This window comes from Ambystoma mexicanum, chromosome 6q (genome assembly GCF_040938575.1).
Source record: "Ambystoma mexicanum isolate Mex_15411 chromosome 6q, UKY_AmexF1_1, whole genome shotgun sequence".
Taxonomy (NCBI): Eukaryota; Metazoa; Chordata; class Amphibia; order Caudata; family Ambystomatidae; genus Ambystoma; species Ambystoma mexicanum.
In genome coordinates, this window is record NC_090937.1 from 219,831,678 (window position 1) to 219,853,147 (window position 21,470).

Here is a 21,470-nt window from a genome sequence, read left to right on the forward strand (position 1 = left end):
CGTGCACCAGCGCACGTGTCATAGGCCTGCTGACCTGGAAGTCAGCCATGGAGTCAGCCAGGTCTGGTGCCACAATGGGCTGGTCCAACAAGGGCTGAGCATGGATGGTGTCAGCCACATCGGCCTCAACCAGGGGGGACGGGGGGGGGGATTATGGGTGCCCTTGACTGGTCCTCCACACATGGGGGGACAGGGTCACCCTGCAAGTAACAACCATGTCCCCTACCGGATCCACCACGGCCACCACTTGTGGCTCGTCCGCCTTTGCCACCCTTACGGATTCCTCGCCTCCCAACCATGGCACTGATGTTAATGTGCGTATGGGAGTGGCTGTAAACTATTGTCCTGGGCAATTGGGGGTCAAAGGGGTTGGGTACCAGATGGTAATTGTACCCTAGTGCTCTAGCAAAGCTGAATGTGACCCCTGGGGAAAGATGACGGGTCACGCAACGCACAGGAAGCCCAAAAAAGGGAGATGACGTGTACGCAACCCCTCCTAGACCACGTGTGCGGAAAAAAACCCTGCACTACGCTGTGGCACCCAGTAACACAAGAATGAACGTATGCGTGTCACACGCAGCCTAGAATGACCTCTGAAGGGGTAGGCTACACACGGGGCAAGCACAGATGTTAGATACGTGCGTGACTTACCGTCTGCCAGGAAAAAGAGCGTGAAAAAGAAGCGCGTGTGCGCGTTGGCAACACCCCCGCCAAAAGAAGAATTGTACGCTGTCTGAGGAGACAGGACAACAGTAGAAGGGAATGCTGTTTGAGGGAACAGGCCAAGGAAAACCAGAAAAAGAGAAAAAAGAGAAAAAGCTGTTAGAGGTAACAGGGAGTACGAACTTGAAACGCTGTGAAGTAAATCGCGTGTGAAACGACAAGAAGTACAGATTTCACCCTCTCGCTCTCCACGAAAAGCACGTACAAGGAAATGGTGTTCCACACGTATCTTTTATGCAGGCCCACACGTCCAGCGTCACTTCCGCGTGTACACGCTAGGGCCATTTCCACCAATTACACGCTTTGTCACTTCCGCGTGTAGGGCCATTTCCACCAATTACACGCTTTATCACTTCCGCGTGTACGCGCTAAGGCCATTTCCACCAATTACGCGCTTTGACACTCGGACGTGTCTTTCATTTTTTTAACACGCAACATTTCAAACGTGTGCCATATTCAACGTGCACGTGACTTCATAGACGCGCATACGCTGGTGGCCTTTGGGCCAATGAATGTACAGACGTGTGCTGACGCGCTTACGCGCTAAGGGCCTTTCCTCGAATTACACGCAGACGTGCTGGATTTTCACGTGCAAAATCACTCTGTATCAAGCTGGCCACGCGTTCACACACGGAAGACCACGCTCCTGCCCAGAAGGCCAAATTACTTCCCCCCAGAGCCCTGAGCATGCTCCCACCTGCCATCTGCTGCTGCCTGACTGCCTGCTGCCCACGTGCCCTGCCATTTGCTGCCTGCACATCAGCCAGGGGTGCTGTTGCTGTGACCACCCCTGCTGGAATCGAAGACTCCCGACTGCTTTTCCATCGCCCCACAGCCCAGCCCCAGGACCCAGTTGCCCACCCACTCCTGCCTCTGGGGTTGCCATGTCGGGCACTGCAACATCTGGCACCAGTGGCAACCCCCGGCCAAGGAGGCAGAGGGGCACCAGCTTCACTGCCACCGAAGTTGGTGTCCTGGTGGAGCATGTCCTGGGGCAGTATGATGCCCTCTTCGGAAGGTTGCGCGCCGACAAGGAAGGACGGACTCGGATCTGGATGGACATCGTGACTGCCATCAACGTGGAGGAGGTGGCAGTCCGCGACTACGAACGTGTCAGGAAGCGCTGGGAGGACTTCAGGTCTAGGACCCTCAACAAGGCCCGGCGCCTTCTGAAGGCAGCGGATTCTAAGGGGCGCCGGGGCCACTTGTCGGAAGATCAGATGAGGGTCCTGGAACGCATATCCCCAGCGCTCCACGTCCAGGTCCTTGAGAGGCAGACCCGTCTGGAGTCGAGCGGTAAGTGTACATGCATACTGATTGTAAGCTGAGCGTGTGGTGTGCCAGGAGTGTGCAGGTTGAACATGTATTTTTATGTGGGCAAGTAGGGGGGGTGTACAGGGCCATGAGGGTGACACATGCGAGGGGTCTCATGTGTGACACATGGATGGTGCTTGTGTGTGTGGGCTTGCATGGCACAGGATGTGGAGTAATGATTGTCAGGTGTGACATGGATGTCGATCGGAACACTGCGACAGTTGGCGGAGGTGTACACATGCATGCAAGTTTGGTGGTGTGTGTGCATGTGTAGTGTACTCCCTATGTTGCATGTGATGTGTGGATGACCTTTGGCTGCTCATGCTGTTGTATGTGAATGGATGGTGCTGGCAGTTGCAATATGGCTGTGGTATGGCTCATGTGTGCAAGTTGAAATGACATGTGTGTTGGGGATTGTGATGCCGTGTCTGAGGTTTACCAATGCCACTCATGTATGACTGTCATGTGTGTATGAGTCCATTGGACAGTGCCCTGATGCCTGTGTTTTCTTTCTCCCTGTCTGCAGCATCAACTGATGAAGAGGGCGGAGAAGGTGCTGTGGAGCACAGCGGCAGGGGTCGCACCACCAGCCAGAGACGCAAGGCCCGGATCCCCTCCCAGGTTCTGATCTCGTCGGGGAGTGAGGAGTCCGGTGCCGTGTCCCAGGCCGCAGCTGCCGAGGGGAGGTCCAAGAGGCGGAGGTTGGAGTTGGACTCCTCGGCAGCAGAAGGGGCAGCTGGGACCCCACAGGGCCCAACGGAGGAAGATGGCACGGAGTCATCCAGGTTGGTGGGGGGTTTGGAGGAGGAGGAGGCCGTGCAAGCGACAGAGGCGGGGTTTGGAGGTGGGGATTCCACTGGTGCTAGTGGTGCAGTGCAGGATCTGGGACAGGAGGCAGCACAGGCCGCCGCGGAGGTGCCTGTGTGCAATCCTGTCCCTGCTCCTGTCACTGCATCATCTTGCACCAGCGGGGATGCCTACCTCCAGACCCGTTCTCAGAGAGGGGATTGGCTTACAACACCTGGCCTTCCTCTCCCTGCGGATGTGGCTATCCTGCACCAGGTTGAGCCTGTCTAGGGTGGGGTGGCGTTGCGTCAACGGGCCATGCGAGCTGACCTGCAGTCTTTTCATGATGAGTCTGCACGTCTTCTCGCATGGCTCGTTGACTGCGCTGACCCACTGGGACAGCTCACCAGGGCTGGATTCCTCCGTTTCCTGGACCTTGTTCCGACGCCCTCCTCCACGGAACCCCCTATGCCCCAGTCGTCCTCCATGCCATCTTCCCACCCATGTGTCACCTGGGTGCCCTGTGGAGCTGCCTCCGACCGTGCGGCCAGGCTGGTGGACAACAGATCCCTGCCACAGTCGGGAGTCGGACGTCCAGCAGGGGTGGCCACATCAACGACTGCACCCCAGCTGGAGGAGGATGTGCAGGCACCATCGGACAGGGCACATGGACAGCAGCAGCAGCAGCAGCAGGAGGCTGTAGGTGGGAGCCACGATAGCTCGGGGCCTTCAACATAGGAGGGGCAGGCATCGGCCGGAGGGCAGGAGGACCCTGGACGGGAAGTGTCTTCCTTGTGGCAGCGGTTGGGCCACTCCATAGATGCGGAGCGGCGGCGGGCGGAAGAGGCGCGGCTCACGATGGTCAGGGCGGAGAACTCCATGCGGAGGGCCCTGAGGCGGGCCGATTGCCTCGAGGCAATCCTCAGGGAGTTGGAGGTGAACATGTCGGCGTCCCTGCGGTCCCTCGGGCCATGGAACAGGACCGCCTCCGGGACATAGACGAGGAGTTCGATGATGCCCTGGCCCGGAACACCACTAAGTGAGCCGCAGGACTGGCTCGCCGCCATTGTAAATAGTTATTTAGTGATAGGTTTCCTTTATAGTTTATTTTTATTTGGAGTCGACGGACACTGCTCCACCTTTTGTATATAGTCCCATTTTAGGTTTTTTGGTAGGTTTCATTTCTTCTGTTGGGATGATGGACCCTGAATACTTTGTACATAGTTGGACTTTGGATTTGGAAATTTTTTTTACTATGAATACTTTTTCCCATGGAGCAATGGTTTTCTATTTCTTTTTTCCCTTCATTTCCTTTTTATGGAGTTGAACTTAGCAAGAAATTTTTTTGGATTATCATTTATTGATTTTTATTTGAAAAGGGACAGCCAGCTTAGGCTGCCCATGGTGGCTGGGGGGTGGGGGTGGTGGGAGACATGAGTGGGGGCCTGGTGGAGGCTGCCCCTGCACTGCTGGGGGGTGTGGGTGATAAGGGACATGAGTGGGGGCCTGGTGGGGGATGCCCATGGTGGCTGGGGGGTGGGGGTGGTGGGAGACATGGGTGGGGGCCTGGTGGAGGGTGCCCCACACTGCTGGGGGGTGGGGGTGGTGGGAGCCATGAGTGGGGGCCTGGTGGGGGCTGCTCATGGTGGCTGGGGGGTGGGGGTGATAGGGGACATGAGTGGGGGCCTGGTGGAGGCGGCCCATGGTGGCTGGGGGGTGGGGGTGGTGGGAGACATGGGTGGGGCCTGGTGGAGGGGGCCCCACACTGCTGGGGGGTGGGGGTGGTGGGAGCCATGAGTGGGGGCCTGGTGGGGGCTGCTCATGGTGGCTGTGGGGTGGGGGTGGTGGGAGACATGAGTCGGGGCCTGGTGGAGGCTGCCCATGGTGGCTGGGGGGTAGGGGTGGGTGGGAGACATGAGTGGGGGCCTGGTGGGGGCTGCCCCTGCACTGCTGGGGGGTGGGAGTGATAGGGGACATGAGTGGGGGCCTGGTGGGGGATGCCCATTGTGGCTGGGGGGTGGGGGTGGTGGGAGACATGGGTGGGGGCCTGGTGGTGGGTGCCCCACACTGCTGGGGGGGTGGGGGTGGTGGGAGACATGAGTGGGGGCCTGGTGGGGGCTGCCCATGGTGGCTGGGGGGTGGGGGGTTGTGGTAGACATGGGTGGGAGCCTGATGGGGGCTGCCCATGGTGGCTGGTGGGTGGGGGTGGTGGGAGACATAAGTGGGGGCCTGGTGGAGGCTGCCCATGGTGGCTGGGGGGTGGAGGTGATAGGGGACATGAGTGGGGGCCTGGTGGAGGCTGCCCATGGTGGCTGGGGGGTGGGGGTGGTGGGAGACATGGGTGGGGGCCTGGTGGAAGGTGCCCCACACTGCTGGGGGGGTGGGGGTGGTGGGAGACATGAGTGGGGGCTTGGTGGGGGCCGCCCATGGTAGCTGGGGGGTGGGGGTGGTGGGAGACATGAGTGGGGGCCTGGTGGAGGCTGCCCATGGTGGCTGGGGGGTGGGGGTGGGTGGGAGACATGAGTGGGGGCCTGGTGCGGGCTGCCCCTGCACTGCTGGGGGGTGGGGGTGATAGGGGACATGAGTGGGGGCCTGGTGGGGGATGCCCATGGTGGCTGGGGGGTGGGGGTGGTGGGAGACATGGGTGGGGGCCTGGTGGAGGGTACCCCACACTGCTGGGGCGATGGGGGTGGTGGGAGACATGAGTGGGGGCCTGGTGGGGGCTGCCCATGGTGGCTGGGGGGTGGTGGGGGGTGGTAGACATGGGTGAGAGCCTGGTGGGGGCTGCCCATGGTGGCTGGTGGGTGGGGGTGGTGGGAGACATGAGTGGGGGCCTGGTGGAGGCTGCCCATGGTGGCTGGGGGGTGGGGGTGATAGGGGACATGAGTGGGGGCCTGGTGGAGGCTGCCCCTGCACTGCTGGGGGTTGGGGGTGATAGGGGACATGAGTGGGGGCCTGGTGGGGGATGCCCATGGTGGCTGGGGGGTGGGGGTGGTGGGAGACATGGGTGGGGGCCTGGTGGGGGCTGCCCATGGTGGCTGGGGGGTGGGGTGTTGGGAGACATGGGTGGGGGCCTGGTGGGGGCTGCCCCTGCACTGCTGGGGGGTGGGGGTGGTGGTAGACATGGGTGGGAGCCTGGTGGGGGCTGCCCATGGTGGCTGGGGGGTGGGGGTGATAGGGGACATGAGTGGGGGCCTGGTGGGGGCTGCCCATGGTGGCTGGTGGGTGGGGGTGGTGAGAGACATGAGTGGGGGTCTGGTGGAGGCTACCCATGGTGGCTGGGGGGTGGGGGTGGTGGGAGACATGGGTGGGGGCCTGGTGGAGGCTGCCCCTGCACTGCTGGGGGGTGGGGGTGGTGGGAGACATGGGTGGGGGCCTGGTGGAGGTTGCCCATGGTGGCTGGGGGGGTGGGGGTGGTGGGAGACATGAGTGGGGGCCTGGTGGAGGCTGCCCCTGCACTGCTGGAGGGTGGGGGTGATAGGGGACATGAGTGGGGGCCTGGTGGGGGCTGCCCATGGTGGCTGGGGGGTGGGGGTGGGTGGGAGACATGAGTGGGGGCCTGGTGGGGGCTGCCCATGGTGGCTGGGGGGTGGGGGTGATAGGGGACATGAGTGGGGGCTTGGTGGGGGCTGGCCATGGTGGCTGGGGGGGGGTTGGGTGGGAGACATGAGTGGGGGCCTGGTGGAGGGTGCCCCACACTGCTGGGGGGGCGGGGGGTGGGAGACATGAGCAGGTGTGCAGGGTAGTCCCCTGTTTTGTGGGCTGCCTGCAGGGGCCGTGGAGGGTGTACAGGGAACACCTGTGAGGACCCACCCAGCCTAATCGCGTGTGATTATTCCCGCACACCCCTGTAATACACGTACCCAGCCAAATCGCGTGTGATAATTCCCGCGCACCCCTGTAATACACATACCCAGCCAAATCGCGTGTGATTATTCCCGCGCACCCCTGTAATACACGTACCCTGGCTAATCGCGTGTAAAACTTCACGTGTACCCCTGTCATACACGTACCCAGCCAAATCGCATGTGAAAATTCCTGCGTACCCCTGTAATACACGTAGCCTGGCTAATCGCGTGTTTAACTTCACGCGTACCCCTGTCATACACGTACCCTGGCTAATCGCATGTAAAACTTCCCGCGTACCCCTGATATGTACGTTACCCGCTTTGCATTCCTTGTTTGGCAGCCCTGTAAACTGGTCCAGGGTTAGCGCAGCCCTTTGCGATGATTTAGCGATTTTGATGGCTTTTCCTTGCGCAAGGGCGTTCTTGGGGGCGTTACTGGCGCTGCTGCAGGGTCGCTGCGATACTCTGCGCCACGGCTGGTTTGGGAGCCTAAAATCCATGAATACGCTGTGCGCGGAAATCGGTTTAGGCGCACGCGCCTGGCGCAGACAATCGCACGTGGACACTCTGCGCCAGCCGCTTGCGACACTTTTCTGCGAAATTCTATGAATTACCCTGTAAGTCTTTTATCCATACTTCCATTTTTGGTGCCGCTTTAGCCCCCAGTGCTTAGGCTACACATTGACTCGCCACTATCGCTGCTAAATTCATAAATCACACCTCTTCAGCAGGTTTAAACCGAAATATACCTAACACCGATAGCTTTGGATCTAGTGCAAGCTCTTGATTCATAATTTGGCCCATTGTATCTTTGATCCCAGTGAAGAATGAATGTACTCGGGCACATCTCCAAGCGGGGTGCCTAACATCTACCTGCTCACTCCAATATATGATGTATTCATCTGGTACTGTGGGATTTTATGAGTGGATCTTGTGCAATGAATAATATGACTGGTATAGATACTTCAAGTCTATTCATCTGTGCCTGAGGTTCAATGACATATTTCACGTTTGTTGGCATGCCAGACGCATCTGGGTTAGCCACAGTGCTGTGTCAATTCTCGCTCTAGCTGCTAGAGGCCTGGTAGTTCTTGTGCATTTTACCTTACTGTATATGCTAAAGATGAGATGTGAGGACATCGCCCCTGCTGTGAGGGAGTGCATGATTACCAAGGTTGTTGGTCAGCCCAGGAATCCCACTATAAGATCTATTCGTACAAGCTTCTATCTGTAATATAGAAACATACTGAGGCTATTCACTGTACCTCTCTCCTAGAGTTGGTCAAGCAGAATAAATTGGCCTACCGGAAAGAGATCCCCTTTCGTTGTAATGCCTGGATTTGAAAATTGTGTTTGTACCTACCTCTCAAATGTAACCAGCAACGCTGAGTCATTATACAATGGGAACAATGGTGAGTGGGAGATATTGACACCAACTGATCTGTCCAACTGTCATAACGCCCTCCATGTAACATACGAGGATTGGATCTTGTCCCGTGTTTTTTTAACTTTCCTTAATATCAGGGCTGGTACCGGGGAAGGTCTGCATGCATTGTGCTCAATCAATAAGTGTGGTGTTTCAGTATTAAGCCCTAGTGACCAAGCTGAGAACTGTATCTGTGCTATGTAGAAGTACAATTTCATGTCTGGTATTACCAGACCCCTATTTCGCATGAAAGAGACATTAATCGGCCTTACTACAAGTTTTCCAGTATTGCGGCGGTAAATCAAGCAAACGTAATTTCCTTGGTCTGCCGGGCCGGATTTACTGGTAGATTACAAGTGCCATTAAGGGTGTTAAATCCCCATTCCATGGAGTCCAGATTTTGCCTCTATTACTGGCCGTGCAGGTCATAAAGGCAGTTGATTGCTACTAAGGGTCAGATTTACCACCAGCACTTATCTGGAGGTAAATCCTTGACCCCGACCAGCAAAGTTGTAGTTGGCCATTCCGGTAAAAGTGCCAGTAAATGTTATTACTGGCACTTTTACGGTGCACTGGCCGGCTCGGAATTAGGCCCATTGCTGTTGAGGATATACACAAGATCTAGTTTGCCCATTTTAATTTAAGAAGTAAACCCCCAACCCTCTCAAAGTATGTGGGTGGGATTATCAGCATATTTTCAAATATGTACATTAGGTTGGGTATGAGCAGCGTTTTGATAATCACGACTCTACCCATAAAGGAGTTAGGGAGCTGAAACCACCTTTTAACATTACGGTCTAACTGTTCAAGGGGTTTGATATCATTCTTAAAATAGAGCTTCTGCTCATTTGTAGAAACAGTCACACCCAGGTATTTAATGTTTGATATTTTGCCAAATGAACCATAGGCCCTCTCCTGTTCTTGTTTGTTTGTTTATTCACTTATTACGCGCACCAGACCCAGAGGTAATAGGACGCAATAGAATCAAAATGCAAGGCTTACATCGTTATGCAGTAAACAGGTATGTACAAATATAATGCAAAGGCTTCAAAATATACAAAGTGCGCGATAGAATCAAAATGCAAGGCTTACATAGATATGCAGTAAACAGGTATGTACAAATATAATGCAAAAGGCTTCAAAATATACAAAATGCAAGTTAAAGTAAGAATTGTTGCACTCGGTTTTAGGGGTAGTAACTCTGACCTCCCACAGTTTATATTAATACCTGAAATTGTGCCAGACTTGTTAATTATTTCAATAAAAGAGCCTAGATTAACTCTTGTGTGCTTTATATAAGGCAACATGTCACTTGCATGTAGTGAGACAACAGAATTTGTATTGTAAAATTGTGTCCCGGATTGCAAATTTCAACTTCTTCGTACACTTGTATTTTAAAAAAAAATCATTCCAGAACAGTTTAGTTTTAAAATAAAAGTATAGGAAAAGTAAAACATAATTTAAAAAAGTAGAGGAGCACTTCTCTCAACGACTCACACCCACTTTGACCACTGCCCCACACATGGAACAATTAGGGAGTGGGGACAGCGCACAAAGCATAGATTCAAAGCAGTCTCACTTCTCCCGATAAATGGAAGGAGAAGTGCCTTTTTCACTCCAGCTTTGACAGCAACAATGAGTATGCTTTCAAAGCGCCTCGCCTGCACTAATAGAGCTATGACGAAAACAAATGACTTCAAGCGATTATTTCACGTGAGCAAAGTGAGCCAGCCTCAAAGCACTTAGGAAGGCTCAGAGGAGATTTCCCTCACGAGAAATGTTTGAAAATAATAGGTAAAAATGGTAAATTTTAGAGCACACATTTCAGGAGAAAGTTGATAAAAAGCCATATGAATGAAAACATTTCTAGAGGGGAACACATGAGAAACTGCACTAGTTCAGATGCCAGATCATCAACAGTGCACAGGATGCATGGCAGTGGCCACCAGTAAATGATGAGCCCTAGAGAAACTATAGACGCAAAGTAGACTGATCTATATTAGGGCCATTTAATCACTGAAGCAAACCGCGGTGCAGTTATCACTACCACACTGCGGAAATGTCGGTAGTCATTAAATCATCTTGAGAAATTCAAAGGTTTGAAAGTGCTGGATCTCAAACTGCATCTTGATTTTAATTTTGTGGTATAAGATTATGATGTGAGTTTTTTATGCAATTAACTTTGGTAAGCACTTTTTGTGAAGTAAGTGAGTATATGATATGGCATTTGTAACACGCTTATACACAATTGCTTCAAGGCGCGGCGAGGCAAGGCAGGGGGAACAGAGGCAGGACAGAGACAACGATCTTACTAGGCCAAGTTACCTTGAGATCGGACAAGGGGAGGGGAAAAGCACATGGGGAAAGGGGAGGCGGCAGTGCTGTACATGGGACCAAAACAATAAAAAGAAGTGCTGCCAGAAGGTGCCAGGTGGAAAGGTAAGTGCAGACAGCAGGTGTCTAAAAGTGCTGGTAGGGGGACTGTTAGGTTACAGATACAGACCCAAGTGCAAAGGTTGCTGGGAGGTAGTGCGGGTGTGCTACTGGGCGGGTAGGAAACTGGGCCTGAAATCAGAGGGTAGCCAGGTGACCAGTGCAGTATCAGACAGGAAATCAGCAAGGGAGAGGAAGAGATAAAACAGAAGGAAAGAGAAAGGTCTTGAGGTGCTTCTGGAACTGGAGATGGTTCTCCTCGCTGTTCCAGAGGGAGGCCCCAGTCGAAGAAAGAGATCTACCACCAACTCGTTTCTTCGAGAAGCGACTGACCCTAAGGGAGGTCCCTTAAACAGCAGGCGCGTGTATTTGGGGGTTTGCATTGTGCATGAGAGGGGCGCGGTGCTGGGGTTTGTGGGGAGCGGGGGGCAGGCCATGACGGAACATAGTTCCACTACTTTTTTTAGTGCACTTAGGCAACTGTGGTTTGGCGTGTCCCGTGCTATCATTGCTTTATTTGCTGATTTGGATTACTGTGTAAATCCTAGCGTCTACTCAAACAACTAGTAGCAGGTAGTATTTATATGTGTAAATATTATTTAATTAGGCGTGTTTTCAAATTGTAAAATTAAGGTGGGAAATACTATCACATGTTCACTCTATATGATTTACCAGGCTCAGCTGCGATTCCTTATACCTGGTTGGTCATGCATCAAGTCAAGCCATTAGCACCCTGTCCAGAAATATGGGGTGGAGCATAAAAGCAAGGTAAACACGTTTTACAATTTGCATGTGCAATCGTTTTTACACTCAGGGGACTTGGAAAATGAAGATATTTTGTGTGGTCATATAGTGGTGTGTGTTTGACAAGGCTTGACGATTTCTCTCGACCAGTTTGTTCGTCATTTGGAATCAGTTGGATGCAGGTATGAGGTGCTATATAATTCAATTATGTTTTAATTTACAAAGCATTTGCCGAATGACTGAGGCTGCTCATCATATAATAAATACTTTTTGAGGTGCCAGGTTATGCCCTTTATGTATCATGCAGCTGTCACCCTTAACACACTGGGTGCTAAGATGAACTCAAATGACAAACGCCTTTGTGTATTTGAAATGACAGTGACCATGAGAATATTTACCAGCCTCTGACCCGTACATGATGTACCATATTCTCAGAGGCTCTGGGCCAAACCAATTGAAGTTATTTCACCCTTCACAATAACTGCCAATAAACCCTTCCTGCATTCTTAATCTCCTGCCATGCCTCCTTTTCTCTTTATAGTTCGTCGACAGGTGCTCACATGTGACACAGATATTTAATCCTAGCAAAGGCTTACATTTATGTTCGGGGTGCATAGGAATATGTACCCCATACAGGGTACACAGTGCAGGATTCTGCCCATCCCATTCCAGGATTCATGGGGCACCAGCAAGGAGACCGTGCTGTTCGAATACATAGTGGGAGAGCCAAGCTTTGACATACACACTAATCTCACGTTGGCTTTGATAGTACTGGCTGACTCTTGTTCAGGTTCTGGGAAGGCCAATACTAAGAGCTATGCTTCTGCTGCCAGCTTCAGCCTCCACGCGTCTGTATGGAAAGGGCACTGAGAGAAAATGGTGCGGGACAATGAGGCAGGGGTGTTATCTGTCAAGCAAGTCCTGGGGTACAGTCCTTGGCCATGTAATGACACACGAAACTAGGTAATTTATGGGTCTGGCTCGAAAGACTGTAGCCAGTTTAACATCTCATCCCTACCTCTGGATCTATGCACTCAGACTCTCCAGGCTACAAGTATTTCCAGACTGGTGCAGTCAGCCAGGTAGGCTACAGTACGTAGTGAGGGCTATGCCAGGGTACCGGCCAGGCATGGGGATTGCCTGACATCTCTTCCTCTGATCACTGTCTCATCAGTCATGCAACATGGCGCATCTTGTCAAATGATCTGTGTTTACTCCTTCTGTGACCAAATGAACAAGTCAACTATGCTAATGGGTCACAGAGCTTAGAGGTCTACTTTTGGAAAAACCTCAAAAAGATTACACATAGGCTTGGTAGTCCCAGACTTAACATTCTTGAGGTTGATTAGTGGGTGATATTAAATGTACTCTCGGTCAAAGAAAGCTGGTGTGCTTCAAGAAGTCATGCAGCACGTCTGGAATTCATCACAAAGCCATACACTACAATGTGTAATATTCTATATCACTACGGTTCTACTTTATTTCGTCGACCACTTTTTCATCGTGGGACTTTTCATCGCCGACCCTTTCATTGCCAACATTTTTATTTGTTTAAACATTTTATTTAAGGGGGGCTGCGCCACCCCCAATCCCCCCTTACTTAAATAATCAACCCCAACCCGCACAAACACCCGCCCCTAAAAAAAATTTCACATTTTTCAAAAAAAAATGTTGGTGATGAAAGGGTCGGCGATGAAAAGTCCCACGATGAAAAAGTGGTCGACGAAATGCGTGTATACCATCAGTTCTGCCCTCGAGGGCACTATGAAACACAAGTTCTTGATGTGAAAGCGCCTTACAAATGCACAGTAAATAAATACATTCTACAAACACCTTTGAACTTACTGTGAACTTTCTGCATAACTCTTCAACGCTAACTGAAGCATCGGGCACCCAAACTTTCACACACACTGCCCTTCTCCATTGTGCCTGCTAGTTTCCCTGTTCATCCGTTGTTACCCCTTTTTTTCTCACTCGCTTCCTCCACTTTTTCTTTCCTTTCCAAACTATGGTCTGGAAGCCTCTGGGAGGGAACAATGTGCTACTTTTTGATCTGAGTCAACTGTGATGGTGATATAGCGCAATATAAACACTTTGAAATATAACACAGCATGGTAAAATGAAGAATATCAACTATTCAAACAGGCCTTTCAAGCTTCGATAACCATACAAATAGAATACAAATGTTTTACAAAGTCACATTAATGTTTAACGTTTGTATAACACATTGATAATGTAAAAAAGTCCTAAATATGTTTTGCTCGCTCTAACTTGTTCAAAACTTCATACATGTTTCAGATACTTTAATATTGCTAGCGTACTACAATGCCCTAACTGTGATAAAACTAAGTCCATCTTTACAAAACACATTCAGAAGGTTTAGAGTGTTTAACCAACAAGGAAAACTTCAAAATATCATTGATATCTTACACAAGCATGTTTTTTAAATTCCTAAAATAGATTAGTTTATTTATTTTTTATTTTTAAACAATGCTGACAAACCATTAGCACCTTTCACCAAACCATTAAAGCTTTAATTGTCTGGGCACCATGAAAGTGTACCAGTGCGCATGTTGCACACTCTCAGTCTATTATGGCACTTGGTGCTTCATAATAACTCTGCCCAGGAACACGTGGAAACTTCCAAGAGGAATGGGGAGAGTTTCAAAGTCTCTGGATTGACCCACAGAGCAACTCCTGGAGCAGGTTCTTCAGCCCTCTCACTATTGTCATACAAGTGAACACATGCAAGACAGCACCACTTTATTGTGTACATAATAGCCCCTTACATCAGTGCTCTGATGGGAATTCAGAAAATGCAGCAACACTATCTCGGAATACAATAATGCTATGATAAAATCTGCTCACCTGGTTTGATTCCAGTGACTCCCTCACCAATACTTTCAACAATTCCAGCTCCTTCGTGGCCTAGAATCACAGGAAATGCTCGAATGGGGAGAGTGCCATTAAGCACATGTTCATCTGAGCGACAGACGCCACTTGCCACAATCTGTGAAAAACAAAAAAAGAAAACATCAATAGGCACAGTATGTACAAATATAATAGTAACGTTAAAAATAAAGCTCCAGATCTGAATAATGTGCATCCTTTAGATCAAAAAACTAATTTCACTTCCAAAGGTTCAGTAAATATTCAAGCTGTCTATTTTGCAATATTTGAGCAAATGGTATGTTTGAGAACATTCTGATGACTATGAGTTAAACTTAAAATAGGTTTGCATGTAGTTGCACAAAGAGTCAGTGACCATTTCCCAGTGATCAGTACTATTTTGTATTGTTTAATTACTAGTCAATTCCTCGTGTTTTTATTTGCCATACCCTGGGCATTCCATTGTATTCATTTAACAATTGGGAAGGTCTTGCCCTACGGTGTGACTTCACAGAAAATCAATAAATGCAACATTGTTTATGCAACATGTTAAAAAAACCAGAAAAAAACAGGGACGTCATTTGGGGTCGCTAGCGGTTGTAGATGCAACCACTGCAGTCTCCCTTCTGACCCCTATATTAAAATGTAAAACAAACATTTTTGTAAACATTTATTTCTTTAAACAGAAGCTCCTGGGCAGAGACCTGTGTCTCTCTAAGAGCCAGTGTCCCACGATCTACATTTGAGGCTTTGTAGAGTAGAGGTACAGTCAGACATCCTCACTCCAAGCTCCGCCCCTATGTTGCCTATTCGTTGGGAACCAAATATGATGGCCTGTGCAGTTCCAGTCAATATACGAATACTGCAGAGATCCTTCGAGACAAGATATCCTTTGAGAAAAACCCTACCTAAATGCACAAAGACATAGGGACTCATTATGAGGCTGGTGGCCACGGTGTGAATGGTGCAGGTAAGGCACCGGCACCGTTCATACTGGGCCGCCGCATTACGAGTCCTGCTCATGGGTTCCTGACAGCCCGTCGGGTCGTAATGCCGCCAGCACCGTTATTATCGGCCAGAATGGGCATCGGAGCCTGGCATTACCACCTCCCGCGAATGGGCAATTACCGGCCCACACATCTCGTAATGGTCCGGTTATTGCCCAATCGCGTGAGGCGGTGCCGGATGCGAGCATGGCGGTAGCAGTGCCTGCCATACAGGCATGGCTACCGCCATGCTCGTAATGAGACCCTTAGTATTCTTTTGGATGAAGTACCAGAAGAAATGAGCATTTGAACAAGAAGAGTAGCCTGATGTAGTCACATGAAAAAGGAGTTGACGTATCTAGAGGTTGAATGAAGAGAAGAAACGTAACAGTATTCTCTAAGAACTGAAGAACAGCAGGTACAGATGAGCAACATTTTTTGCTCGAGATGAAGATGCTCATGCTATAGAAACGCTGAAGAATATGTAAATCAGTTTACACAAGTACAGTTGCTGAAACGCATATTGGGAAAAGTATTCATAAGGCTTGCTACGAGGTGAATTAGATTGCGGCGGTGCACCAATATATAAGCATAGGAATGTATAGAAGCTGGATGATTCCACAGCGCACTTCAAATCAGGCCTGAAATCTCATGAACAAGAAAAAGACTTTCAGATGAGTGGCGCAGTTGGAAATTACTGATGGCAAGGCAAGTTTTAGAGAAGATGGGGCTGGCCCAGAACCAAGGAGAAAAGACCACAGTGAAACTGATGCCTGTCAAGAAGGCTACAAGGAATGTGAGAAAAGAACACTCCTCTGTTTGAAGCAGCATGAAAAAAACACTAAGGTTTCTACAGTTCATCATTTAATAGGATTATATGCTGCAAATGGCTCGAAATTAGTCGTCTTCAAGCAACATGGGTGAGATCGAAATAGGTTGGGTCAGGTTGTGCCGAAACTAGAAGACAGAGTGAAGCTATACTTCCTTTATTTACCAGATGAATTCAACAGTTGTAAGGCCAAGTTCAAAAGCCTAATTGTCTGATTGACTGAAGGAGGGTTGATGGATAGTGGGTTAATTGAAGGGGAGGCATGATCATGCCGAGCTTCCATGCACCTGGGATGGTCGCCTGCGTGCTGCTAGCATGTGGAATATTTTAGAGGGGTTCAAGGGTGCCTAACCAATCACAGTGAGCCGTGTAATGAAAAGCCCTATAGTTTGAAGAACCAATAAATTGTCGTGTATTTAGTGATGACAATGATGAACAGTTATTGGGGGTGGGTTTTGATGCCCACCTGACTTAAGCACCCAATTATAACCAGTGGCTATATAGAACGTATACTTAAATGTTCACTGAGAGCTAACCACAGGTACTCATAAGGTTTGTAGCTTGCCACGTAGTATGACGTCAGCAGTGATGATTTTTTGTTATAAAATATCTGTTTTTTATGAAAAGTTTCGAGATCGAGCTGTGCGGCATCGGATGATGCCCGATGTGCTCCCTATTTTAGATAATTGATGATAAAACAGAAACTCACTTTGCCAAACTTTCTAAGTGGTTTTGATTATTGATGTGTGAGTAACTTCTTCATCCCCATCCGCCTCTGAGTACTGCTACATTGTCTTGTCTTAAAGGGCTCTTAGGAGTAAGAGTTCACTTGGTAGCAGAGAGAGGATGGTTAAAGGCCCATCTATCCAGTAAGCTTTGGGGTGACAGTAATATCGGATGTCCTCCGCCATTTAGCTGAAAGAACGTGAAGCTCCATGTAAATAGCGCTTTAGATTAAAAAGCAAGAATTTGCAAGTATAGGTTGGATGGGTCCCTCGTTTTCTTGCGAAAACCCCTCCCTATTTCTAGGGGAAGCTGAGTGGAGAGAAGGCTGAAGCGGCTGATTGAGGAGGAGACGATCCCGGGATTCGGAAGTCGAAAAGCAAATGGTGAGTAGATTGGGAAACATGGCAAACTGTATGCATGGGAAAAGCTAACAATGGCAAAAAATACCAGATACTTGGTTAAATCTTGTGAATAGTGATAAGAGGTATTAAATAGAGTTGTATGGACGAAGAGCGTTCCATAGATAGCCCAGAAGCCTGCATTAAGGAACTTCAGAAGAAGATATCTTAAAATCTAAGTAGATATATAGGAGACAAACAGACAGGTCTGTTAAAGAAGATATTTCACACTCCCCATTAGGACTAAATTAGGGGCAATAAGAGAAAGCCGCGAGGCGCGTGGGCTAGGAGATATATGTGGGCCGGCCAAGTGTGTTTAAATGTTATGTATTTTATATGTATGTAAGTCAAAAGGAAAGTGAAGTGTCGAAGAGCAACAAAAGAATATTTTGGGCCTCATTACGACCCTGGCGGTAAGGGGTTAACGCCAGCGTTAGCTGCGCCGACCCCTTACCGCCAACTACGAGGTCCCTTAGCGCCATGGCGCTTTTAACACCTGCTTTTAGCAGGTGTTAAAATCCATGGCGCTAAGGGACCATGGAGTTAATTACGCCACCGTAATTTACGGTGGCGTAATTAACGCCTTCCCCACTCCCATTATGCCCTATGGGGCAAAAATGGGAATGGGGAAGGGTAAATGGGGATTGGGGACTTACCGCCCCGCCGACCTCGGAATGGGGCGGTAAGTCCGCCAACCACCATGGCGTAAACGTAGTTTACGCCATGGTGGTAAAGTCACGGCCCAGGCGGTAACTTACCGCCTGGGTCGTAATGAGGCCCTTTGTGTTTAAAAGGAGAAGGAGAATTGTCTATTTTTGCTGTTTAGAATATTGATTAGGTAAAGAAGTTGAAGTGAAACAAAATATAAAGGTTTTGAGCTGCGACGATTGGGGCACGCTCACATCATAGTAATTGTTTTTTAAAAGTGTTTCTGTGAAGCACGGTAAGTATCAACAGGCGAGTGAGCCTTATCACAAAGGGGGATATTACTTTGCTAGTACACATGTGCAGCCAGTTGCCAAAACACGCACCCAAACTCAAACAGTATAGCGCAGAATGGGTTAAGGGTACGGTGAATAAAATGTTCATGCCATGGCCACAAGAGGGATCACTGTCAAAAGCAGTTTTGCAACACATGACCACATATTTGCACACAGCGTACACATGAAAAAAGCTAGAGAAAAGGCTAGCTAGTTTAGAGCTTTGGAACATGTACAGGAGGAACGGGAAGCTGCACCTCCAGAAGACTGCATACTGCACCAGCGTAAAGATGGGGGTGATGAGCATTCTGCTCCTCCCACCGTGCATGAAGTAAATGATGATGATTCAAAAGACAGAGTGTATTCACTTAGAGAGCTTAAAGCAGCAGCAGGGTATAGTAACCCAATGTATGAACGGCCTGCTTATAGCAGTGACAAAGGTTTGGAGAAATCTCTGGAGAAAGATGTGCTCCCTAAAGTTCCACGGGACAAAGAGAGAAGTGAACAACCAGGTATGTACCTGGTTATAGAAAGGGAAATTAAGAGATGGAAAGGAAAGACAGAATTGACACGATAGCACTCATACAAAATTTGTGGATGGGAGGTCAGTTATTGCTCAAACTTGACGGAGTGAGCATTGGGGAGGTACAGCAAAAGGAAGATCAGGATGAACAAGATAAAAAAGGTAAGGACAGAGAGAAATGACCGAAAGCGGACGGGCTTAAACAAAAGGATAGAAAAAGACGAGAACAGCTGTATCAAGAAGAACAGCTGGGGAAGGAAGAGCAAAGGAAATATGATAATAGGCAGTGAGCAATCAAAGAACGGGATAGAATAAAAAGAATTAGAGGAAGAGAAGTAAAGAGAAAAGTGAATGCAAAAGCAAAAAAACAAAAAATACGTACGGCAAATGAGAGAAGAGAGATGAAGAGACAGGAGGAAGAAAGTATTAGGAAAGAAGCAAAGAATCGAAGGGCATTTGATGAGGAAATGGAATGGAAAAGGAGGCTGAGAGCACACAACATTGATCGCATTGAGAAAGAGTTAAGAAACCCGAATCCAGTAGTAGAATGGGAGGACATAGAAGAGTTCTTCCCACCACAAGAGCCAATGGCAGGGCCTTCAACGGTAAATCTAGAGGAGGATTTTGAAGAGGAAACTATTGGAGACAGAGAAGAGGAAACTATTGGAGACAGAATTGCGAATGCATATCATGAGATGAAGACAAAACGTGAATTGAAAAATAAAGGGAAAGATAATCACTTTGAGATTTTCCAATTCCGAGGAAAGGAGGGAAGTCCGGGTGGTTTTGAGCACCAAGCACTGTCTCTGGACAGGCTGACTCTGGATAGAGACGAGAAAGAGGGCAGTCACATGAGTTGGGGAGAAAGGGAAACCTTCCTTGAGGAAGAAGGGACCACTGCATGGGGGTTCGGAGAATATTTATTGACAGATAAATAGGTAAAATGGTCAGACCTAGACCTACCTGAACTGAGGACGCCAGACCCAGTGGCATGGCCAGGTCGACCTAAATGACGGCCCCAGAGTGTCCAGGGCAAATCACCACCACAACGTAAATAGATTAAGGTCATTGCCAGGAAGAAGACGATCAGGAACCATCGTCCCTACTATGGATAGGCAAACGATGGAAGCCGATTGAGATTTTTGAGTTGCACAGTTTCCTTTATTAGAGAAAGGAGGGGTCAGACCACACTATATTCCATGGCCTCAGATGGACAAGGACAACTTAAGATGCAAATTGCAGAGTTTAACATTGGATGCCGGAAAATGGATCGATAAGATAGAGAAAATGACAGTGGATAACACGTTAGCAATAGGGGACATTAAATGTCTCCTTCCAGCCATCCTTGTGGAAAGAGCTGATGACATTTGGTTGAGAGCAGGATACGCAGGAATTACCACGCAGACCACAGTACACTATGGCGTGCCTCTGTTTAATAATTGTTGAGTGGCATTCTGTAAAGCGCTTAGAGTGCAATATCCTGATACGTCAGATATGGGAGCTATAATGGCACGAAAGATGCAGGAAGGGGAAGATCTGCTTGCTTACATTCAACATTTTCAAGAGCAGCGGTCTTTGGAAACGCAAGAGCCATGGGGGAAATCTATACTGCTGTTTTATCATATTTGATGTCAAAGATTGCCAGAGCAAGTTCAGAGACAGTTTAAGAAATTGCTGGTATGGAAGCAAAGTCATGGCCAGAAATGCAGCTGATCATCGTGCATCATTGCTGATTGTTGCAAGAGAAAAACAAGAAGCAGGATAATAGAAAAGTAGAGGAAGGCAAACTAGTGCAGAAAAAAACGGTCTAAATATGCCATTTAATGGGCGATGTTAAGTAGTGGAGACGGGACAGGGTCGCAACAGACTGCAGGTATGCCACAGGTGAATAACCAACAGAAATTGATTTATGCAGAGAATGACAGGGCACATAGCACGAACATGTGGGAGCCAAGGGTATGTACAGAATGGGCAATTCTCGGGGGGTAGCTTATCCTCCAGCATATAGCCCACAAAAAAGGGATGGGTCGGCCCAAGATCAGACAGTATATCAGACACAAGCACCACAAACACAGCAAGCACCATTGAGTCTGCCACAAGGACAATCGCAGCATGCACCCATGCAGATACAACAAAGAGCAAACACAGGACAATTGTTGACTCCTATAGTAGGGGATGTCACTGTCGAGAGTGGGAATCCTTTTAAAGGTACAGGAATAAGTATGTACCCACAATAGGACAGCTCAATGGGGGAATTGATGTGTTTAGTACTATCAGTGACGCCTAATCCTAATGAGGAACCAAGGGTTGACGTCACAATAGTAGGCAGATCCTTTTGTTTTTTTGTAGACACTGGAGCAACTCGCTTATGTATAAAAGTGGGACAATGTTTGTTATCAGGTAATGCCATGAATGCTCAAGATTTCACAGGAGCTACAAGCAGAGTTCCTTTTACTGAAAAATTGCCAGTTTCAATAGGAGAATGTGACATGTCTGTTCCATTATTTTATTCAAAACATATGCCAGTTAATATACTAGGTCGGGATTTAATGACAAAGTTGAACATGACCATTTCTTTGACTGATGAGGGTAGTGTGTTCAACACCAGGAATACATTATTTAAATGTAAGCGAGATTATTATGGCATTCACAGGGCAAATAGCCTTGCGAGGGAAGCCACTAGAGCCTGTGGTTTTTGTTATGGAGTGCAAATTTTGTTAACATGGCTACCTGGATTAGTGGGCACAATAATGAGAATACCTGTTGAGTTTTTATTTAGGCCACAGATACCCATGAATGAGGAAGGGGGACAGATATTCCCCTTGGAATTACATGCAGCCATAGTGCAAGGAGAATTGGCCATGC

The 21,470-nt window shown here is 48.9% G+C and overlaps 1 protein-coding gene across 1 annotated transcript in view; it reads right to left on the bottom strand.

The window, feature by feature from the left end:
- Nucleotides 1-21,470, bottom strand: part of LOC138515905 (alcohol dehydrogenase 1-like) — a 300,767-nt gene that overhangs the window by 229,362 nt on the left and 49,935 nt on the right. The window contains exon 3 of the mRNA XM_069630667.1: nucleotides 14,143-14,284. Within this exon, the coding sequence (XP_069486768.1) occupies nucleotides 14,143-14,284 (142 nt within the window). The remainder of the gene's footprint in view (nucleotides 1-14,142; nucleotides 14,285-21,470) is intronic.